The following is a 23,312-nucleotide window of genomic DNA, read 5'->3' as shown; positions in this document are numbered from 1 at the left end:
TCCTGCATTGTGAAAATGTACTTAAAGTACTGAAAGTAAAAGTACTCAATGCAGAGAAATGTCCCCTGTGACTGCTTTACTATCATATATTCTAGAATGATATTACTATTACTTACAAGTTACTATAAAAGTATTCTCCACTAATTGATTGATTGTTTATGGAAAAAGTGAAAAAATGCTGACAAAATTACCCACAGCCTAAAGCGACACCCTCACAAAGCTTTTGTCCAAACAATATCCTCAGAATTAGTAAAAATAATGAAACTAATCAAAAGTAAAAGCAGATCCCCACATTTATAAACCAGATGTTTTGCATGAACAAAGCATTAAGTAACTATCAAAACAGCTGTCAATTAATTTTCTTTCGCATGATTAAACAGCTATTCATTAGAGCTGTAATGAATTTTTTCATATGTTTTGATGGAAAAACCTTCATTTGTAAAGTAGCTAGTAACTAAAGTAAAAATACCTCAAAATATATCTTAAGTAAGGTACTTGTGTAAAAATATTTTGTTGTGTGGGTGCGTGTTTGTGTGTGTGTGTGTGTCTTGTATATAACCTCTGGCTCACATTGAAAAAGCTTTGTGCCCTTTGCTCCTTAGCTGCAGCTATAAAGGCACCTCAGAGTGCAGAGAAGCGCTCATGTCCTCAGTTTTTTCATTCACCTACAGTCAACGCCATGGCCAGCAAACATATAGCCATTATTACTGGATTATTGATTTTCATTTCAATCCAGGGGACTTTGTCTGCTCCGGGTAAGGATATGTTTCATATCGCTGCTGGGTTTTTGTAATATTGCACAAACTAATAATGCTTACTTTCAGACTTACACAACAGGATTTCAAGGACAGCACAAAGACAGCCATACATACATACAGCAGCACATAATCAACTTTCATTCAATTCAGGTGACAAGAACAAAATATTGTTAGCCGGGTGGCAGTGCTTTTTTTGATAGTGTTGACGAAAATAGGTGACTCTACTGATGCTGCAGAAAATACTTGATTTAAAATATTAGCTTTTTTACCACCTTTTTTATTCTACAACACATAAAAAATGCAACGATGGAGCTAGCTCACATAATCAGCCTCTTCTATGAGAATATATTGCAAATCATTTAAATGAAAAGCATCACCAAGAAAGTAAATTTAATATGCCACTTCTGGTTGTGGATAGCACTCTCATATTGTGTTTTTCTTGCTTGTAGTGGAGGAGCTTCAGGCCAGCTACTGGAACAACAAAGCGATGCAGGCTCTTAACGCCGCCATTTATGTTCAGCGAAATGTCCACAAAGCCAAGAACCTCATCCTCTTCCTGGGGGACGGTGAGTCCCACAGTTCAAGTGGTTTCTTTGTACTGCATTTTCTCCTTTTAGTTCAGTTCGTTTGTTCAGAACGATCCAGCAGAGCTCGAAAGTGTGAGATCAACATTGTGGTGGAGATCACTGAGAGAGAGAGAGAGAGAGAGAAAGAGAGAGAGAGAGAGAGAGAGAGAGCAGTGCAAACCCAATGCTCCATGTGACCCCAAAAAACGTGTTTTTATGGCTAGAAAGTTGAATGCCAAACGTTGACATCTGATCACCAGCAGTACCACTGCTCAGAAAGCCAAGTATAACAAAATGAACTGAGGCTAAACCACAGTCTATGTTGCATGTGTAGCTATTATGTCCTTAACTGATCTGAACACCAAAAAAAGGTAACCCACCGCAAAGAGTTCAAATAAGTCCATGGTACATAGCTGAATTTTTAGGCTGCCTATTAAATCAACTCCTCTTAATAATAACATCTGGTAGGATGGCTGTTAGTGGTTCTGATTAACTGTAAATCCTGTGTGAAGAAACTGAACGGGGTCATAGTTTCATGGCTAAATGACAGCAGATTCTGACATTTAGCCATGACCTGGGACTTCATACTCTGATTGAGTAAGCACTGCTGTTCACTTCCTTCTGTTCACGCCATGATCCAAGATCAGCATTTGGCATCTCCACTTGACTAATCATACTTTTATAAATGAATTATGTATTTATGGTTATAGCTGCCCCAACCCACACACATGTTGACAGCGGCACATTTAAGAATTTATCAGTGATATTGATTCGCCCCATAAGTGACAGGTTTATAGAAACGAATTGCAGCGTTCTTACTGAGAATGACACAGTGACAACACCTTCTGTGGGAGGAATGAGATATTCAACCATAAACTTGAGCAACTGACGGTGGATGAATGCGCCAACATTTTGAAGATAAGATACATTTAATCTGACGGTCAATTCGATGATGACCATGGCAGAATGATGGTTTACATGCAGTTCCTCGCACATGACAGCAGTGCAGACACAAAATTAGCCCACGCTTCGTTCAGTCTCAAACTGTAATATGCAGCAATGGAGAGTGAATCAGAGTCCCAAAGACGGAACGAACTCTGACCAGGAATTTTGGACAAGACGTCCTGGAATTTTCATGAAACATGAGAAAGAATAATAATGTTTGTAGAAGAGAAAAAATATGGAATATTGCTGTATTTGCTTTGCGTGTTGTCCATCAGTTATGACTCTAAATAACTTGGATGTCTTTCACCGCCATTTAAACTCTCATCCTCAGCTGAGCCTTATGAGGTTCACAGAGCACAATGGCAGCCCTGTGCCTGCCTGGTCGATGTTATCTAACACTCAGGTGTGCTTCCACCTGCTTCCAGGTATGGGGATACCGACAGTGACTGCTGCACGGATCCTCAAAGGCCAGATGGCAAAGAAATCAGGGGAGGAGAACAGTCTGGTTATGGATACCTTCCCATACGTAGCCCTGTCTAAGGTCAGCACACTCATACCTTCAGACTGCTGCAGAGGAATGTGTATTTAAACTGTCTGAATGAAGATACCACACATGCAGTCATAGTACTTTAAAAATCTGAACATAATCTCAGACTGACTAGGTCTCATATGAGCTGCCATGTTGTTCACAATCACTTTAATAACATTTTCATTTGCCAAGCACAATACATGATCAAGCTGCTTGTACTTTCACAACACATTAACAAGATTACAATATACTGATATAACTGTTCTCATATTTGATTTTGATAGGAGCAGGCTGTATTTTGAGGTTTGATTGTCTGTGTCGTGTGTGATTATAATTGGCCCCTGCAGACGTACAATGTGGACCAGCAGATGCCAGACAGTGCTGGCACAGCCACAGCTTACTTGTGTGGTGTGAAGGCCAACTACGGTACCCTGGGTGTCAGTGCCTCCACTCCAAGGGGCAACTGTAAGGCTACCTTTGGGAACGAGGTCACATCAGTCCTGCATCGGGCTAAGGCGGCAGGTAGGTTCAGGTTCACAGAGTTTTACTTTATCGTGGTTTCACTTTCACTTGGACTTACAGCTGCTCCGGTATTGTTCAGATTAGTCTGTGCTGATGTGTTATCCATTAGGACTTTTACTCAGACAGATCAGTATTACTCTGTACTTTTACTCTTTAAGAGCTTTTTTTTTAGTGTGTATATCCAAGTCAGTACAGAAGGGTTATGACCAAAGCTGCTCTGTGTTTTTAGGAAAATCAGTGGGGATTGTCACTACAACCAGGGTGCAGCATGCTTCTCCTGGTGCAAACTACGCTCACACTCCTGACCGAGGCTGGTACGCCGACTCTGACATGCCCACCTCTGCCGCTGAAGAAGGCTGCCGTGACATTGCTTTCCAGCTGATTAACAACACAGTGATAGATGTAAGCCCTAATATGAACAAACTAATGGTTCAGCAAAATTGTGTTGATAAATCTTTCAACCGGTACTGTAGATGTTCTTTAGAGATTGTTTTACACACATGCAGAGTGCATCAAAGGGCCAGCGTAGGGGCCTCTGTCTGGATTAGCAAATCTGCTAAAAGCTTATGTACAGTGTATGAGACCTGTATAAACTGTCACTATGTCTCTTGATCCAGGTCATTCTTGGTGGAGGTCGTCAGTACATGTTTCCAGAAAACATGCCAGACCCAGAGTATCCAACCTTCAATGGATCCCGAAAAGATGGACAAAATCTTGTTGAGAAGTGGAAGAAAAGCAGAGAGGTAAATGGATTTTAAAAGTGTGCTCGTCAGGTTTGTGTTTGAGTGTGGATGAACATCATTTTCTCCTCTATTTTGAAATGAGTTATTTAAAAAAATGAATAGGAATATGAAACATGAATTTGTTTGTGTTTTTTTAATTTCCTACAGAATGCTGTATACGTTTGGAACAAAGCTGACTTCGATAAAGTCAATCCTAGAAACACAAACTTCCTGATGGGTAAGACTGTTAAACTCACCAGGTGCTGCTCATGTGGTACAAGGACAAGGACCTCACATACATGGCAAAGTCGCCAAGCAACCATTTGTCACTCTGAATACAACAGAGACGCACAAACTGCATTCTCACAGTTTACCATGCACTTCTCATGACATTTAAAATAGATCTTTCCTGTATGAATTATCATTAGCTTAGATGCTAAGTATACGTAAGCACCTCTGTTATTGTCACCAGATTTTATTGAAGGTATTTGTCAATTGACATAAAATTAATTGGTCACAATTTGGACTAAAGATTTGGTGCATTAATGAGTGACTGAACAGTCCTGGTGCAGTAGGGTGAATCCAACAGGGTCTCAATCAAAAAGGAGGAGATTTTTTCAGCCTCAATTTAGAGTGATAACAGGGGTATTTTTTTTTTTCCTATGTTTTTGCTTTGCAAAGTGAAAAAGTGAAATTGCGTACTTTTAATCACATCATTGCGTTAACACTGCCAGCTCAATTCAAAGTGCATGGCAGCATCTTTAAACTGAGGCCTGCTGTCTCTCTCTGCACGTAGGTCTCTTTGAGCCCAAAGACTGCCGCTACGAGTTGGATCGTGATGCAAAGATGGACCCCTCCCTGACAGAGATGGTGGAGAAAGCAATTCACATTCTCAGCAAGAACCCCAAAGGATTTTACCTCTTTGTTGAAGATAAGTGTGTTGGTTTTCTGTGGACAAACGATCATGTAGTCTGCATTAATCTGTCCCTTTCACACCTTAAATGGATTGTTATAAATTCAGACATTAACTTCAAACCACTGAAAGCTCAAAATCTAATTTAAGTGGTTATTTAATTCAACATCAGGTCATTTCAACACCTTCGAGATCTCACCTGACAATAGTGGAAATATGGAGTTGTAAATAAAAATATGGAGTTGTTAGAAAAAATAGACAAATACTAATATGAAGGATATAATACTTTTGCTGATTTGTCGAATACTTTCTTTTGGACTTTAAGTGGAAGAATTGATCATGCTCACCATGGTGGGATGGCCAAAAAAGCTCTGTATGAGGCTGTTGAGTTTGACCGGGCAATCGGGCGAGCAGCTGAACTCACCAGCGAGCTGGACACCCTGTCTGTGGTCACTGCTGACCACTCCCATGTCTTTTCCTTTGGAGGATACTCTCAAAGGGGAAACTCTCCACTGGGTAAAATGCACTCACAGAAGTTGATAAGAGCTGCGCTGAGGGACGTCTTATAATAAAAAGTGAACATAATCTTTTGCTCCAAATTTGAGCCAGTCTTTAGATACTGATTCGTCCTGTGATTTGCAGGGGTGGCTCGCACGCTATCTGAAGACAAGAAGCACTTCACCACTGCTCTGTATGGAAATGGACCAGGATACGTCAATGGAAGCCGCCCAGATGTGAATGCCAGTATTTCATGTACGTGTATATTTCAAATCTTTCTTGAGAAGACCAAGTGATATAGTAGCTCCATCTTGTGGCGTAACAGTATACCTGCTGTAGAGGGACAATGAAGAACTAAATCTCGGTGCTCAGTATCACATGAATGTCACAGAAACTGACTTTGAGCAAGACGTTGAACCCCCACCTGCTCTCTCATGTTAAAAAAAATGCTATAGCTCCAAGCAATTAACATTTTATTGAAAACAAAACACCTTTATCAACAAAATTTTTGCAAATATAAAGATAATTTGCAAAACCTTTTGTATCACAGCAGATGTCATTAATATTTTTCTTCCAGCCACAACTGAAAACAGATGACTTCTTTAATACCAACTGTTATTATATTATAAGAAGATTATAACATACATATACTGTGCATTGTATAAAAAGACTACAACAGTATCATCATACGTGTCAGATAATCTAATCAATAAGTCAGACCTTCTTTAAATCTTGGTGTAATTTACTTTAATTTACTGTAAAGACTGTCTACGACATAATGCAGTCATATATTAGCTCTGCAGTGAATTCTATATAAAGTTTAAACTATTCTATTGTGTCAAGATTTGAATTGTTTGCCATTTAGCTGAATTGGATTTCATATTGTCGACCTCAACACAACCTCTATATGTACAAACTGTAGGTTTGTTATTTTTCTACATGCCAGAAATCCCTGATATAGCTAATAATGCTCCTTTATCCCATTCTTCCTCAGCGGGTAATGATTACCTTCAGCAAGCTGCTGTCCCTCTTGATTCGGAGACTCACGGCATAGAGGATGTAGCTATCTTTGCCAAAGGTCCCATGGCACAGCTTTTCCACGGGGTCCAGGAGCAGAACTACATTGCCCACGTCATGGCTTATGCTGCCTGTCTGGATCCCTACGTGGACTGCAACCTGCCTGACCACGCTGGATCCATCCACCCCAGCCTGCTGCTCCTCCTGATGAGCCTCCTTCTCTTCTTCTTCTGCTCAGCCTGAGATGACAGCCTGTAAGAGAATTCGTCCTGATCTTGGAATAACTGTGCTATCTGACCCCCTGGTTAAAAATGAATTATTCTTCACACTTTCAGTGTAGAATTTAAAAGCTGTATAGTTGCACAACTTTGAGATCACTGCTATTTTCAGTAATTGTTTGTTCAGATGTGAAACGCATTAATGTTATTGCAGAGAGTGATGAGTGATGCTTAATGTAGTTTATTTATAAGAAAATATGGGTGTAATTTTTTTTTAATATTTTGAATAAAAATGATAATTGCTTAACACTTTTCTCATGATCCGAGATGTCATGTGCTGTCATTTTCTTCATCTTTGTGGAGCCTCTCATAGCCTTTTTACTGACTCACATTTCCACTTTATTTTCATTTGTTCTTGCGAAACCTTTCCTTTGCCTCCATCCCAGTTAATTTCATCCCAGTTATTCTTCTTGAAAGAATAGGACCTTTGCTGTATCTCTGTTCAAGCCTCTTTACATGACCAAAATGCATATTTTTTTAAAAGAAAAAAACAAAAACAAAACCGGACTTTAGTCATTTAGTCACTCTAGTCATTATTATGCTAACTGTGAGTATTTAAGTGCCTTGTCAGTGTCTTGTTACTAAAATATAATTTTTCAACAAATTTGCAATTAAAACACGAGTCAAGGAATTTAGCATGTGATAAACAGAAAAAATGAATAAATATATATATAGCATATAGAGCATATAGCCCAAATCATGAAGCATTTCTTTGCAGAATCTAGCTCGCAATCACTCGAGTGTTACATCATTTGTATGCAGGATTTGTATGTATGAATTTCTTAAACAGCTATTATAGAGTGAGACTGACTAGAGGATTGCAATGTGTTTTTCTGACTGTAAATTAGGCTAAACCGTTTCAGTGAGGTCAGGCTTCATGATACTGAACAGCGGAATCATTCTTTAACAGAAGACCACACATCTTTTATTCAAACTTTAGGCAGCGCCAGCTGACATGTACCACAGAGATACACAAACTGGCTCTGTGTATCGATTGAAACTTAAAACGTGCACCTGCCTCTCAACTAAGATCTCACCTGATTGGGTGCAACGCAAACATTGTCCAATCAGTAACATCTGTGGGTGGGACTTCCGCCTGCTGCCAGCAAAGGGGAGAAGGGTTTGTCTGCTTGGAGGGAAATCAAAATAGTCGTGCGGCTCCTCGAAAACAAAGACTACGTGGATAAAGCGCTGGTCTCTACAATTTGGAAATAGCTGACATCTTTATGGAACAAACCCACGGATAATACACACCGACCGTTGGCTAACTGTACATAAAAATGTAGTTTGACATGTGCGCGCAGTGCGGAGGTTTGTGGAGGCTCTCTGTCGCTGTTAGCTTAGCAGCGTTAGCTAGCCTCAATTAAAAGTTGTCCATGTCCATATGACCTAGTTCAGAAAATGCCAATATATAATTTTTGAACGGAATACGTCGGCCATGGATCAAAAGACAAGCGGGCTCGAAAGTCAACTGTGTGAAGCTGTGAGCGATGGAGAACCAAGGTGATGCTCAGTCCCCCTTCTCCTTGTTTTGTCCCGACATGCCCTTTGTGGATTAGATGCGGCAGCTCTGACCTACATTTTTGCATGTAGCTTTCTTGATACAATAGTGGAAGTACATTGAGTCTTTTTCCAGTCCTTACTAATCACTTTACCTTCAATTTAAGTGTGTGCTCATGGTCGATCATCATTGTTTTGTCGTTGTTCCCTTTAACAGTGAGGTTTGTGTAAGACTTATAATCCCCTTGACCTTTCAGTGTTTTTACCCTTTGCGATACAACATTGCCTTGAATCTATAATGTTCACTAAGGCTGCTGATTTACACATCATCTGTCCGCATCATTTAGAAGTTCAGCTAAACATGGAGACCTGACTGTGGCCATTCACTGTTTTATCGATATACAGCTAGCTTCTTGAAATGCACTTATTTCCATGATCAATCAATAAGCAGACCTTCTGCAGTATCGACCAAAAGACACCAGCATCTACAGCCTCAGCAAATATTCTTGAGTTGAACTAACACAGTCTCAACAAATACTAAACATCTACCAAATTGCTTAGTACATACAGAGCTATTGCATGAGTGATTATGCTGTTTGTCCACTCCTCATCCTGACTGCAGCCTGTACATGACATCATGCTCTTGTTTTCAATACAGTAAAACTTGATGCTACAGTGGATGTCAGACTGTAACAGTTCTCTCTTCTGTGGCAGATCTGTGGAGCTGCTCCTGTCACAGGGTGCGTCTCCTAACCTGGTGGGCTGTAAAGGGGTGGCTGCAGTACACTTGGCTGTTGGCAGAGAGACAGAGAAGAACACACGCTGCTTGAAAATGTTGCTGCAACATGGAGCAGACCCCAATATCAGGTGTGGTTAAAAATACAGTTAGATCATTTTCCTCTTCACATTTTCCACCTGTATATGTATAGAACACATTTCTGTAAAATGATTGTTAAATATCTTTTGATTGGTTTGACAAACACACCTTCACTAAGTGTATATGGTGGTTCTCTAGGTTTTTGAGCCTCCACATCATAAACAGCCTGCGGTGACTTTCTGCATTATGTTCTCTCTGATATCCATCTATTTATTTAAAAATATGGTCAGTTGTAGACACCAGACACTGTCGGGGTTAATTTAAGATTTTCTTATGAGATGTGATGTACAGTTGTGTTTTCTTGTATTTCTCCCAGGTCAGCAGATGGCCTGACTCCTCTTCACATTGCTGCGCTGTGGGGATGTTACCAAAATCTGAAGCTGCTCTTGATTAATGGAGGGAACTCAAACATTAAAGATCATGTAAGAATTGCTTGCAGCTTTATTAATCACATAGGCCAAGTTTTGGACAACTGAGCAGGACATTGAGAATCAGCTCATAGTCAAACATACATAGGTGCATTTAGCATAACCTGTTCTTAACAAGCACTATACAGTTCTTGTGATAGCTCTGTGTTACAGCTTAATTAATACACAGAAAATATCCAAGCTGTAGCAAGATATCTACTAATGTGTGACTTTAAATGTTTGTTTCAGTTTGGTTTATACCCGTTCTGTTCTTTATTTATGTAGGAAGGAAATACACCGGCGCAGCTTGCAGAGCAGCAGGAGAATCGAAAATGTGCTCAGCTCCTTCAGGAGTACCAGCGCAGCTCACTGGACACAGAGGATGACGACTTGCCTCAATTCCAATACTGTAAGAAAGTCTCTTTTAAGGCTTTGCTTTGTTGTTTTGGTTCACATGAAAAACTTGATGCTGTAAAATACTGCTTGAATGCAGAGTTACTTTGTCCTGTTTCTTTTATTTCATAACTGGAAAACAATGCTTACCCAGTAGTGTTAGACATGCCATGGAGCTCCACTATATTACTTTACTATTTATTCAGCCAGTCCAGTTTTTAACATCTTTCTTGGTGGCAAGCAGATTGTCATATTATAGTAATATCACAGTTATTATAGTGATCACTTGCCAATTCCCTTAACATTTGAACAAACACAGATATCTGACAGAATATCTTGCCGTGGAGACTCTACCAGTTTGATCCTGAATGTTAAAAAGTAAGGAGCCAAGGCAGAAGATAAATATACTCACTATATACAAGGCAGATTATCTTCCAAACTGTCTCGAAGTGTATAAAGGCCAGATGCAATGAACTGCAGCAACATTTTTTTTTTCTAGAATTTGGCTAGCGACTGGTAATAATTCACGTTTATAGAACCTCTGTTGATTTATGTGTCTCGTTTTTTTTCTCCACAGCTGTGTATTCAGACCAAACAGACATTTCCAGCTATCCTGAATCAGACACCAGCTTCAGTTCCCACTCTTCTTTGATAAGCGACATAGGTGAAGCCCCATTGAGCAGCACAAGGCGCTCGTCATTTTTCAACATGTCCAACATTAATGGAAGGCCAGGCTGCAGAGGAATATCAGATAACAGACTTTCTGATATGGATACTAAGAAGCATCACTGGAACAATCCCTCCTCACGCTGGGCATCTGAAGGACCCTCCATGCTGTCGAGCACTCGCATGTCTGCATTCGGACCTGCAGCTGCAATGTCGATTCTTAAGGAGGATGATATATGTACATATGATGGTGTGTTCACAACAAATGCAAATGGACATGCTGCTGTAAGTGATGGCAGAGTCTCCCCCTCCAGAAGAGACACCCTCCCATCATGCCCTCCCAGGCGAGTGAGCCGTAAGAGTGTGAGCTTCAGAGAAGTAGATGAATATTTCCCTGTTTTTAGTCCTGAATCTCCCAAACAGCAGCCTGCTGTTGACGGCAGCCGGTGCACCAGCAGCTTACCTTTTGACCTGTCTGAGTACTCTGACTTCCTGGATTCAGAACGCATGGCCACCGTTTTTAACACGCAGGGCATCGACGTCACATCGCCAGATCACGTTTATGTTTTTTTGAGGGACAGCAGTGAGAGCACAGAAGAGGACATGGAGAAAACAGTCCTCAGTCACCGTGTTTTGGAAGAGAGCGATGATGAACAGGAGGCTGAACATGCCAAAGAGGCTCAGGTGAAAGCGCCTGAGCAGCCAGCCGCTTTCCGTGTTGGCAGCAGTAGCAGTGGGAGTGGGAGTGGTAGTGATCACTACAGTAGCTGTGAGAGTGATCATTACACCAGCGCTCTGGATGCTTCTCTACACCCCACACGTCTTTTACGCCCAGCGGTAGAGGAGGTTTCTGCTGGGGCTGAATCAGACAAAAAGATTCAGATTTCCACAGAGTCTGATTCTGAGTTTACAAGACAAGATGCAAATCTTGCACCTCTTCAAATAGAACCTCAGATAGATTCAAATCCCCAAAATATAGAGACTTTACCAGGTATGCATGATAAACTGGCCCAGTCTGAAATAAAACACACAAACAATGATGGATTTGAGGCTTGTAGAGGTCCTGCTGTGGACACTTTAAGTGAAGGTGGCCTCGATCAGCCAGTGGATGATGCATCTGAAGCATTACAGGACAACTTCAACCTTCCATTCCCACCAAGTCCTTTTGTAACAGGCAGGACTCGTTCAAGGTTGAGTCGCTGCTCACTGAGAACAAGCAGAACCCCGGACAGCCTCCTCTACACATCTTCTCTGTTTGAGGAAACCCTCCTTACACCCGTTCGAACACGCCGCCAGACGCCCAGATGTCAGAGCGATGAAGACTTTTACAAATCACTACACGCTCCTTGTTATACGCCATCCTATTTAGGAAGTAGCACAGGAGACTCCTTGCCTGCTGATTGCCAGGACACACAATCCAGCACCCTCAGATCAAGTGTTAGCAATAGCCAAGCAGACACACTCATCCTCTCCAAGGGTGTGACTGACTCCGCTGCTGAATCACAAACTTTGTCTGACACAGTTCTACTGGAGCGAAACCAGGACTCTTCAATGGATGCTTATGAAAGAAACCTTGCAGAGGTTATAAAAGCTATGCAAGACCATGATCTTGCTGAAGGCAGAGAGTTTCTGACCGATGATCTGACAAGTACAGATGAGGCAACAACAAAGAGAAACGTAAATGAAGCCCCTGATAAGGACAAACCAGACAGCCTAAAAAACAATGATGTCTGGATCACGGACGACTGTAGCTCTCAGCCAGACTCTGTGTCATCGTCATCCAGCTCCAGCTATTTCTCCCCGAGGAAGTCCAGTAAAGACTCTGACCCTCCTTGCACTCCAGGCACTGGATGCACCCCCAGGTACAGCATGAGCCGGCTGTCGAGCTGCCACAGGCCGCAACACCTGGCCAGACTGTCTTACACCCCTGGAGGGCGTCCATTCATTCAGGATCTGGACGAACCGGTGGAGTACCTCTACACTGATATGGAACAGGGCCACAAGCTGATTGAGACCCACGTTCCCCCTATGGCAAATACCTCACTCAGCTCCAGCATGAGTAGTAGCAGCAGCGAGGAGACCATTCTTTATGACTGGAGCTCCATGCGGACTGACATGATGAAGAACAGAGGAAAGGAGAACCAGAAACCCGAGAAGGCGCTACACAAGGAGGAACACGAGGAGCACAATTTGTTGCTGGAGACCAAAGGGATGACTGACAAGGAGCTGAGATCGAGGCTACTAGAGCTGGGGGAGAGCCCGGGCCCTATCAGCAGCCGCACCAGGCCCACCTACATGCGAAGGCTGCACCGCCTGTTGGAGGAGTCAAACTCCCAAACACATCACCGGAAGCAGTTAGACCAGCCACAAACAGGTAACACTTTTAATTTATAATTCTTTATTACTTTCTTAGCTAGCTTGAGCTGTGATCAGGCAATGATAGTATTTATTAAAATAGTTTTTGAAAATAGTGAATTCATAATTATCTTCCTATTTAAATGTATGTTTGTCCTGTGAGGTAGTGAAATATTTCTGGCCTTTATTTGACTGTAAATTCACTTTAAAGAAACATTATTAGAATGAATACAATTTTATATTATATGTACTACATAATTTAGCTTCTCATTCCTGTCGTTGACACAGTAGACCATTCATTCTTATTTTATTCGTGTAGATTCAGGTTATAGTCCAGAATTGTGTCGGGCCCTGCGGACCTTCGAGCTGTCTGGTTGCCACGCTGACGAGCAGGCTTTTAGCCAGCAGTTTGACCGACCAGACGAAAACAGAAAGTGGAGGGAGGGCGTCATCAAGTCCAGCTTCAACTACCTGCTGCTCGACCCAAGGTCTGCTGTCTGTCATGTTGATTTGTGTTTTTCCTTGCTTTCTTCTGGGCAGTGAGGCAAATTCTCTCAGGGAGGATGATATGGACTGGACAAACACGATGAAACAATGTCATTCTTATTTTGCATGAAAATCACCTCTACAATGAATCCACTGATTGTAATTACGAGAGGAGACAATGCTGTGTATGAAAAGCAGACATTATCAGCCATCATCCATGTTGATTTGTCGTTTTGGAATGTGCATTGGGATACTTTCCACCAATCAGAGGAAGCAGCCACGTTTGCTGGCAGTCATTTATGGGATGATCAAATTGAAAACTCAAACAAAACATTTGGCACAGTGTCTCAGTAAAGAGAGTGGCATACTCTAATCTCCTTGTATTTTCATTTTGAATCCATTTGACTCCATTATAATATCACTTCTTATAAAGTAAACAGAGCTAAAACTACACAAACAAAACAAGTTCACTGCCTGATTTGATAGATTAATGTGGTCTCAGCATTAACCAGTGTATCTTTAAGGCTGACTTGTTTCAACTGTCAACTACCCACACCTCTGTAAAATAAGCACCTTTCACCCTCGAAATATAATTACATGGATCTTTGTTTTTCTTCTCTCCCAGAGTGACGAAAAACCTCCCATTCCGCAGTCACACCATGACTCAACAGGAGTGTTTCCAGACGTTTATCCATGCTATATTTTACGTGGGCAAAGGAAAACGCTCTCGGCCGTACAGCCACCTGTATGAGGCTTTAGAGTACTACAAAGGAGACAAGACCTCCAAGGTAAGGCAGTGCACAGTGATCAGTCTTTTTTTTTTTTTTTTTTTAACTCTAACTTAATTTAGATAAATTAGATGTAAAAATCAAATGCTATCTCTTTCTCTCTGGTGCGACAGAAATTGTGCCCCAAGGTGCAGCACATCCTTCAGGTGTGGAACGCCGAGCAGGGCGTCATCTCTCTGCATTGTTTCCAGAATGTCATTCCAGTAGAGGCGTTCACGAGAGAGGCCTGCATGGTGGAGGCCATCGGTGAGTGCGTAGCAAACACTGACCCTTTGGATTGACACTCATTTACACCCATCTGCTTTGTATTAGGCTCTGAAACCTTTATATATTGAAACAGTTATGCAGGAGAGCGATGCAGTTGTGAGGAGCAACATTAGGGGCCTCTGCAGGAGAAGAAATGGGGTCAATACCTAAATTTCATTTGTTAAATTCATGTGCCCACTCAAAGGAATTCCTTCGACAGCTTGCATTATTGATATTTTATCCCATAATGAGGAAAAGAAAGTAGGTTTGTCACTTGAATTTGCTATAAATTCAGTCAATGGGATGAGCAGAAAGATCATACAGTAGCTATTTGACAGACTGAGTCGACTTTGCTCCTTAAATGCTGCCTTAATGGACAGCATGTGGCACGTTTTGCGTCAAGCATTGATCTTACACCAGCACAGCATGTCAGTAACCTACTTAATTCTCCAAATATCCCAGGTTTGAGAATGCTCACCAATCAGAAGCGAGGGGATTTTTACGGCATGGTGTCCAACTGGCAGGCGAAGAGGAAACGGGAGCTGGGCGTCCACCTGCTCTACCGGGCCATGCATATCTTCGTGGCCGAGGGTGAGAGACAGCTCAGACCAGCAGACATCAGACAGTAGTGACTGCTGCTGTGCCGTACCATATTCTTCACGATAATATCTGCATCATTTGTAAAAACCATATCGTGATAATGCCAGGATTCCCGCTTGTTGACGTAAGGACATCATACTGTTAAGCAGAACAAGAAGCTTGGCTGGAAGCACAACATTGCTACTGTTGTACTCTGTGTTTCGTCATATTGTCGAGAATATCATTCTCACAGAAATGCCCTGAAGTATCATGATATTATTTTTGGGCCATATCGCCCAACCCTAGCAGTGACCCCCACTGGAGGGGGGTATGAACAGCAGCGCACAGATGGGGAAAAGCCACTCGTTCTCGGTACAAAGCATTCCTTCTTTAAACAATGTTGCACTTAATAGTTGGGTGGAGTTTACAACATCAAGATCCCCTAAACTGCTCCGTCCGTCAGCAATGTAGTTTGTCAAACACGTGACATCCTCTGCTGATCTTTACATCTTTGCACTTAGGATCACCTTCAGTGTTGTCCATTTTAACTGTCTACTTAAAGATTCCACTTTCAGAAATGTGTTGATATTGAAGCTGCGTCGTTTTTCTTTAGCATTGATTTCTTTTTGCTTACGTGACTTGATTTCTATTTTGCTTAAAGTGCCATTTTGTTATTGTTAAAAAAAATGCTTTGCAGGCAAGCCAATGATATGATAGTGTCCAATAGTTCTAGATGTTTGTACATGTACGTTTTTTTTTTAGAAGTATGAGTATAATGAGATATGTGCGTAGGTGTGTCTGTAGTGCATCAGTGCTTTGCAGTGTTAAGAACAATGGACTGTTTGTTTGGTTTGCAGCTGTCATTTGGTGTCATACTCTACATAATTTTGTTCACAAGTAAAAGCAATGAGTCTTTATCAAGATCTTTATCAGTCAGGGAAAAATCCCAAATTGAAGTCACTTTCTTCTTGAAAAGTTGTCCTACAGTCTTATCTCATGGTCTACACGTCGATGTCCAGGCTACTGAGCTTCAAAGCCATTCATTATGACCTCAGGGGAAAACACTGCAGGTATTTTTTATTTCAACCAAAAGGCATTAATAATGACACTTTAAAACATTGTTTTGTATTTTAGAGAGAGATATATCTTTACATCCCAGTCCCCAGGTTGAAAAAAAAGCATGAGATCATCATAATATTGTCATTAATTTTTTAAGAGGAATCACAGATGATTAACTGTAAAAACCACTAATAACATGTTTTGGCATGCAGACATATTTTGGTTTTCACAGCTGAATAAATAAAGCCCCTGCATCATGATCTGTGTTCGATGTTTCCTTTATCAATTGTCACATGATACATGAAGTTCACTCATTCATTTCTACAGTTACTGCTCGTTTTTTTTGTCTCCTTCAGTTTGCATGTATGTAAATGTAAATACAAAAGACAAACCCGAGCTGGATGACTGGTCCCTTTCATGTCCTGTTCTTTGGTGTCCCTCTAGTGGACAAAGGAAGTCATTAATTTTGTTCTTCAGTTGAGAGTTACTCTCTTGCAGTTATCGCTTCTCATCCTCTATGAGTCATTAGAATTAGTGTTTTGTATTAATATTGCAAACAGTTATTTAATCTTTTTAGGTCTCATACCCCTATTTTAACAAGATACTGGAAAAACTCATTTCCACAAGTGTAGTTTAATATTTTCATGTATAAATCACTGAGAGTCTCCTCAGTTGTGTCAGATTTTGGCTTTAGTGTGCCGTAAAACCTTTTGCTTTGCAAGAATGAGTTCATTTTTTTTTTTCTTGTTAAAATGAAATCTATTTTTGGTAACAATAGTCTCCATTTACTGTTATCATGACTCACTTTCAAAGATCTGCAGCCTCTTGCTAGTGGTTAGCCAATGGTTTTTTTTTTTTTTTTTTAACCAGCATCAATGTGGTTTTTACAATAAACGCCATACAGAGACATTAAATGACTTGACTGATCAGCAGTGTGTGTCTTACTTAAATATTTGCCCTCCCGTACACACATTTTACAATTTGAGATAATGGTCTTAACTGTGCAGGATAAACTGTGTAGATGCAGTCATAAACGAGCGGCGTGCTTAAAAGACTGGGGAGAGTGTACGTCTCCAGTGCTATACTGAAGGGCTACTTTGAAAACTGGAAATTACACTTGTGGCCCATGTAGTGCATAAATGAAACTACCATGTAAAGGGGGGTTTTGCCATTGCACCAGTACTGTTGTTCATTTCTGCTGGTCAAGCAGTGGTTATGATACAGAATCAGCACTGTTAAGTTTTTCATTGAAATACTGTGCAGGTACTTTCCCGACTAGATAGGACAGAAGCCTGCAAAAACAAGCACACAACGCTCCCAGCAGACTGTGAAAGTAAGCTGGTATCTAATCTCGAATGCGTGTTTTATCAGCACACTTGTGTCATTTACAGACTGAACCAAACTCAACCAGCGGGTGAACATGAGGGAACAAACTGTCCTGTGTCACTGTAATGGAAAAAGCTGACACACAAAGAAGGGTCACAGCATAGACGTGGTGTGAAATGTATTGTCCCATGAAAATGTTGAAATTTGATTTACTGGAATTTTACAGTCTCACATTTTATTTTACTGTTGGCTTTGACTAAAACTGTCAATAATTTTATTTAGATTACATCCCTTATCTTCGGTTTTCACAGACATGAATGCTATTTGGCCTAAAATGATGTGAGGAAATATGAATCTTCTCATTTCATCGTTTGCTAGTCTACACTGAGGCCTCGGTGAATTCAGGCAAATAATGAGGGCAGATTAACATTGTCAAAAAAAAAAAAAAAAAGTATGTTTGGATTCTTCTCCATGTTTGTGTGTTGAGTCATAAAAAATTGTCATTGTTAGTTGCAAGTTTTGTATTTCCACTGCGCTGGTTGGGTTGCGCGTGCATTTCCATCATAACTGCTGTTCTCTGCATATAAGTAATTTGATTAATATTCTGTTGAACCAAAATAAATAAATAAATAAATTTACTTTAAAAAAAATTATAGGGCTACAGCATTTAAATAATTTAGAGTATTTGTGTTGCATTTTCTTTCCACTAAATAATTAAAAAAAAAAAACTGTAAATATAAAGAGCCTATGCATATATGAGACATGCTTTTTTATTTAGCAGCTGTTCAATAGTTTCTTACAGTATAATTTGAGGTGAGTAGGGGGCACCACATTCACCTGATACAAAAAGTAACGATAGATCAAAACTGTTACTGACAAAAAAAAGAAGCCTATCAATAGTCAGTAGCACAGTGAATATTGAGTAGATTTAATGACGCAGAGGATCACTGCTGTGCTGCTTTGATCAATGCCATTAAATGTACAGCAGCTTGTGTTTACATGAATGAATTTCCTGAATGTTTAAAGGACAGGGATTTGACTGTGTTACATCCAACCTCATCACTCTGACATCCCTTCTAAACAAACCAAAGAAGAACAAAGGAACAAAGAAAGACACACACACACGAAGAGGGCTGAACTGGTGACAATTTATTTGGTACAACAACATGAAACAGCATGCAGAATTATAACAAATACACTGTTAAATCCTGCAACTTAATGGTTCATGGTTTGATCGACAGAAAAAAATGTATTTATTTCATATAATATAAAGCTATAAAATTCTGACTTTTAATGTCTAAATACTTTTTTATCCAAAACCAGCCACTTACCCTGTTGGAATGCATCCGTTCATATTTAACATCAAGAACCTTTACAACAACTAAATCATTCACCAGACTCCAGCTGCAATGCAAGCCACATACTCTGTATATTTTTCTTTAAAGGTCATTTTCTTCCATCTATCTCTTACATCTTTGTTCTTCTTCATCTGCTGCTGCTGCTGCTGCAGCCACACTCGGACCCCTCCGCCCCGGCAAGCGTGATCGAGATGCAATCTGAACTGCCTGTCAGTTCACACTGCCTGTGTGTGCCTGTTGTTGGTGGGGGGGCGAAGAGACAGGCGGAGAAATAAATAATGCCATCATCAGCATATCGGGACGCTATTCCTTTTGACGTTCAGATGAAATCTGGGACACAGTTGCATTCATCGTTCAGTGAGCTCTTCCACACAGTTAAACCCACCGACAGCAATGAATGTTGATTGTGACCTTTGCTGTGGTTTGGAAGCTGAAGTATTTGTTTGTTTGTTTGTTTGTGGAGGCTAGGAGCAGTGCTCTTCGTGCGATTGCTCAAGGAGTCATTGGCCGTGCCTGTGTGCAGGTTTCTGCTCAGGTTTTACCTCTTTTTTTCAATCGTTTTTGAGACACTGAGTGACAAAGGCTGGCCACAGGGTACAATCAACGGTCGATGGTTTTTTCAATTTAGCTCAAACTCACCGACAGCGTTGAATGTTCACTGGGGCGAGCACAGACCTGATGGTGACCAGGGATGACAGTCTGCTTAGAGATGCAGAGGGAGCAAGTCTTCTCTGTGGGCGGAGAGGCTTCTAACTCTCACCCACTTACATTCTCTGAGCGGGAAGGACACTGAAAAAGTCATGAGTGTTTTAACATACTCCGATGACGTTATCCTTTCCATCCAGGCTCATCAGATAACTACAAACGTCTATGGTCTCTATCCATGAACATCAGTGGTCTTAATACTAGAGTTTTCAAAATCATAAGACCTGCTGATACTGTGTACACATGCATACGTCAAGAACAGCTAATTCTGCTTTGCATCTAGTGTTGGGCATTCACATACTGTTGCCTGAGGACAAGAGACAGGAAAAAGGATTAATACGAAGGAACGAACATGCAGAGATATGAAATGCGATTCATTACTAGATTTCTTATTAAAAGCACTTCTGTCCCCTGTGCTTTCCTCACAGCTCATGTAAAAAAAAAGAAGCACCTCTGTACGCAACTGTGGCTGTACGCGCTATTAATCTCTATGACACGTGGTCATCATGACACCGAAGACAGTGTCAGGTTATGGGAGCACATTTTAGTTCACTGCAAGTGGCAGTTAAAAGAGGGAAGTCATCTTGAAACTCACTGACTCATAGTGAGTTTTAGTAAACACAACACCTGGGCAGAGGCTGCGGCTCGTCGTCATATGCCGTATTAAAGCACAGCGCCTTGGCCTCTGGAGAGTAACGAGCATGCCCTGAGGGCTTCATGCAAGGTGGAGGGTGAGGAAGACACCGGGTATGAAACTGTCGACTCACCCAGATCAATAGCGTCTGTTGTTTTCGCTATGATGTGGCGCTGTGGCTGCACACTGCGGCGATTTTTTTTTTTTCCTTCTTGCTCTAATACCAGTAAAGGAACTGTCCGCCATCTTGCACGAAGGGTTTCATTACATACTGCTGAATCATTGTTGCTCATAGTGAGACAAAAAGCGCAGTTTGCGAGGAGCGCAAACATCAAATGTCTGCTGCAGCAATTAGATGCGACGTGACAATAAAGCTGTGGCGGTGAGTCAAGATGTGGTTGGATGATAAATATGGTGCTACTCTTTTACAGAACAGGATAAGGAGTGACTAAGACGATGAGGTGGTTATCTCATGCCCTGCCAAATACTCATTTCCCACAGACAACACAGTTTAAAACACCACTATGAGTGTGTTGCTTCTTTTCTCTCCTTTGGATCGCAACAGCTGCTTCTACGTTGTCATTTCCTGTGTATCTCACTTAATGTATTTCTCTGAAAAGCTCGTCGGTTAAAAACACAACTCAAAATACCTCAATCAAAAAACAGTTTGCTAGCTGCTGACACGTCACCCAAGCTCAGACCAAAAAGCACAGTCTTTGCTGCAAGGGACACCGCTAACTGGGCCCCTCTCCACTCTCCCGAACAGTGATTTGAGTGACAGTGTTGGAATTGACAGAAGTGGATGAGAAGGAATGTTGCTTTATAAGGTCTTCTCTGGCCGCAGGACGAGGGTGACAGTAGGAAGAAAGATCCGGGACGTGCGACTAGAGAGAGAAGGGCCCTGAGCTGACAATGTGGCCCTAATCTGAATGACAAGGTCTGCACATCAGCCCTCAAACCTGCCTGGGTTGGGGGTGGAGGGGGTGGGGTGGAGGGAGCTGAGGGGAGAGAGGAAGGAGAAGAGTGGAATAAGAAGAGACAGAAGGGGGAGGAGGGAGAGGGCAGGCATGGGTGTCCTTCCTTCAAACATGCTGGCCTTAATGGCATGGACAGCTCTGACATTTAACCACGGAATCATTTTTAGATAAGTGGATGTGGTAGTTTGTGTGGGGGGAGTAGTGACTTGTAAAAATTTCAGGAGGCTTTTTTAAAAATGTTTTTTTTTCTTCTGGTTGAATATACAGAGCTTTGAAAAACACAAACAGAAAGTAACTCGGCTTAGGAGTAACGGTGATCGCACGGCCTGGACGACCTGCCCGAAACAACTCCGATGCAAGGACAAGGGGAGAGAGGCAGTCTGTGACTTTAAGGCTGAGTAAACTGCTGGACCAGTTTGGAAAATGTATGCAGGAGGCGTGAGCTGGTAGCGCTCCCTTATTTAGTAACTGCTGTTGAGGTTCTCTTGAGCAACAGCAGTTGAGGCTGCTCAGTAGAAAACCGCAACTGCAATGGCCATCACCCAAAGGGGAATCGCTATGAATGTGATACGGGACGCCACAGATAAAGGACACATATGCTGAGCAGACTGCAAGTGAGAGGAAGCTATAAAAGTCCTGAAAAAAAAGAGAAACGTCAAAGCAGCTCTCAGGAGCGCTAACAAACACAAACTAGCAGAACAAGTTTGCGTAACAGACACTGTCAAAATTTCACAATTAGCACCGCGGACCCTGTCAAAACAGCCTAGTAATTCCAGAAAGACAAATCACACAGGGGGTGATTGAATGACTCCAAATAACAAAAGAAGCATCTGTCCTGGACATTTTTCTTTTTCGTTTTTTTGATGTCACAGGATATTCTTTCATCAGCCGGGGTTAAGGGAGAATGTTGGGCTAAGAATGTGGCCAACCAAAGGAGGGGGCGCGCACCGTTTTTGTGCTACTTTCCATCTACACGTGGGTATTTTTTTCTCTCAGTCCTCTTAGGTTTAGCCATTATACTACCAGACACATTATTGTGTGTGGTAAGTAAGTTTTTTTTAATCTTAAAATGGGTTGAATATGAAAAACAGCACTGCAAACGTGGCTGTGGCACTCAATAAAAATAAAAATAAAAATACTACATATTCAACCTGCTGCATTAAATGTGAAGACACTGATGAACAGAGTTATGATGTCAGCATCCTTTATTATCTGTTCATTTTGGTAATATTGAAAGTTCTCTGAACACATTAAAGTGCTGAGTGTTTAATGTACTTTATGTGGGAGAAGCAAGATGTGGCAGAGTTCTGGGTAGTCTGATAATAAACTGACAAATACTCAGAATGATGTCCAAAGCCTCTTTTGAAATCTATTCATGAGAAAAACAGGCCTCTCATTATTTTGTTAGCAAACGTGTCTTCACTTATTTTTTTTTTTTTTTTTTTTTCTAAATCAACACCAAAAATATCTGCTTCTTGTCAACATTAAAACAGTTTGTGACATTGAAGTTATTTGAAAAAAAAAACAAAAAAAAAAAAACTGAAAACTTTCTAATCAGGCTTTACTTCTCAGTTTGCATGAAAACACTTCAGTGGAAAGCCCAGTTTAACCCCCCCCCCCCCCCCCCCCCCCGTCTCTCTGTCTGTCTCTCTCTCAGGAGGAGGAGGAAATTCCTGGCGAGGGTGCTCTGAGTTGTTGCTCTCTGCCTGCAGGTACAGACCGGCCTCCTCTGTCTGCCTGTCTGCAGATATCATACCGCGACGTGATCTGTTTAGCTGCCTGACTTAATGCTCACCTGCTCACGCGCCTCTGGCTGTGTGTGTGTGTGTGTGTGTGTGTGTGTGTGTGTGAGTGTGAGTGTGTATGTTGACTTCTTCCGTCTCCTCACAGCTGGAATGGCGTCTCCCTCTTTATCTGCTGCCCTGCAATTACAGACACAGACACACACACACACACATACACACACACGCAAACACACTCAGAATGATAGATGGACTTTTGCTGCACTGACAAGATATTTAGAAATCTAAACACTGTTAATCTACTAGCAAACAATATGCAGTCAACAAGAAAACACACACACACACACACACACACAAAGACCCACAGAATGACTGACAAGCTGGACTGGAAAGAATGGGCCTGATTACAGTAATTGGGGGAAAGGAAGTGAGGAAGGCAGGGCTGTGCATGCACTGAAACATGGAC

General features: G+C 41.4%; 2 protein-coding genes across 2 annotated transcripts; both read left to right on the top strand.

Moving 5' to 3' along the window:
• The first annotated feature begins 679 nt into the window (after window positions 1-679).
• alpi.2 (alkaline phosphatase, intestinal, tandem duplicate 2) lies at window positions 680-6,713 on the top strand. The gene is made up of 11 exons (XM_076725835.1): window positions 680-755; window positions 1,208-1,324; window positions 2,695-2,810; window positions 3,146-3,320; window positions 3,550-3,722; window positions 3,938-4,063; window positions 4,211-4,280; window positions 4,839-4,977; window positions 5,281-5,471; window positions 5,598-5,708; window positions 6,448-6,713. Exons 1-11 carry the CDS (start codon window positions 680-682, stop codon window positions 6,711-6,713), a joined length of 1,560 nt encoding a protein of 519 aa, XP_076581950.1.
• A 1,142-nt stretch (window positions 6,714-7,855) lies between these two features.
• Window positions 7,856-16,357, top strand: LOC143318231 (uncharacterized). Its single transcript, XM_076726321.1, has 9 exons — window positions 7,856-8,251; window positions 8,963-9,115; window positions 9,442-9,547; window positions 9,818-9,941; window positions 10,503-12,965; window positions 13,266-13,434; window positions 14,058-14,220; window positions 14,334-14,466; window positions 14,929-16,357. Exons 1-9 carry the CDS (start codon window positions 8,187-8,189, stop codon window positions 15,093-15,095), a joined length of 3,543 nt encoding a protein of 1,180 aa, XP_076582436.1. The 5' UTR covers window positions 7,856-8,186; the 3' UTR covers window positions 15,096-16,357.
• The last annotated feature ends 6,955 nt before the right edge of the window (window positions 16,358-23,312 follow it).

This window comes from Chaetodon auriga, chromosome 3, assembly GCF_051107435.1.
Source record: "Chaetodon auriga isolate fChaAug3 chromosome 3, fChaAug3.hap1, whole genome shotgun sequence".
NCBI lineage: Eukaryota > Metazoa > Chordata > Actinopteri > Chaetodontiformes > Chaetodontidae > Chaetodon > Chaetodon auriga.
This window is presented reverse-complemented; position numbering and strand designations above follow the sequence as displayed.

Excerpts from the sequence above, each read along its gene's own strand:
- alpi.2 (XM_076725835.1), top strand. The coding sequence starts at position 680 with ATGGCCAGCAAACATATAGCCATTATTACTGGATTATTGATTTTCATT. Across the intron at positions 756-1,207 it reads GGGGACTTTGTCTGCTCCGG|TGGAGGAGCTTCAGGCCAGC; the intron begins GTAAGGATATGT and ends TCTTGCTTGTAG. Across the intron at positions 3,321-3,549 it reads GCATCGGGCTAAGGCGGCAG|GAAAATCAGTGGGGATTGTC; the intron begins GTAGGTTCAGGT and ends CTGTGTTTTTAG.
- LOC143318231 (XM_076726321.1), top strand. The coding sequence starts at position 8,187 with ATGGATCAAAAGACAAGCGGGCTCGAAAGTCAACTGTGTGAAGCTGTG. Across the intron at positions 9,116-9,441 it reads GGAGCAGACCCCAATATCAG|GTCAGCAGATGGCCTGACTC; the intron begins GTGTGGTTAAAA and ends TATTTCTCCCAG. Across the intron at positions 14,221-14,333 it reads AAGGAGACAAGACCTCCAAG|AAATTGTGCCCCAAGGTGCA; the intron begins GTAAGGCAGTGC and ends CTGGTGCGACAG.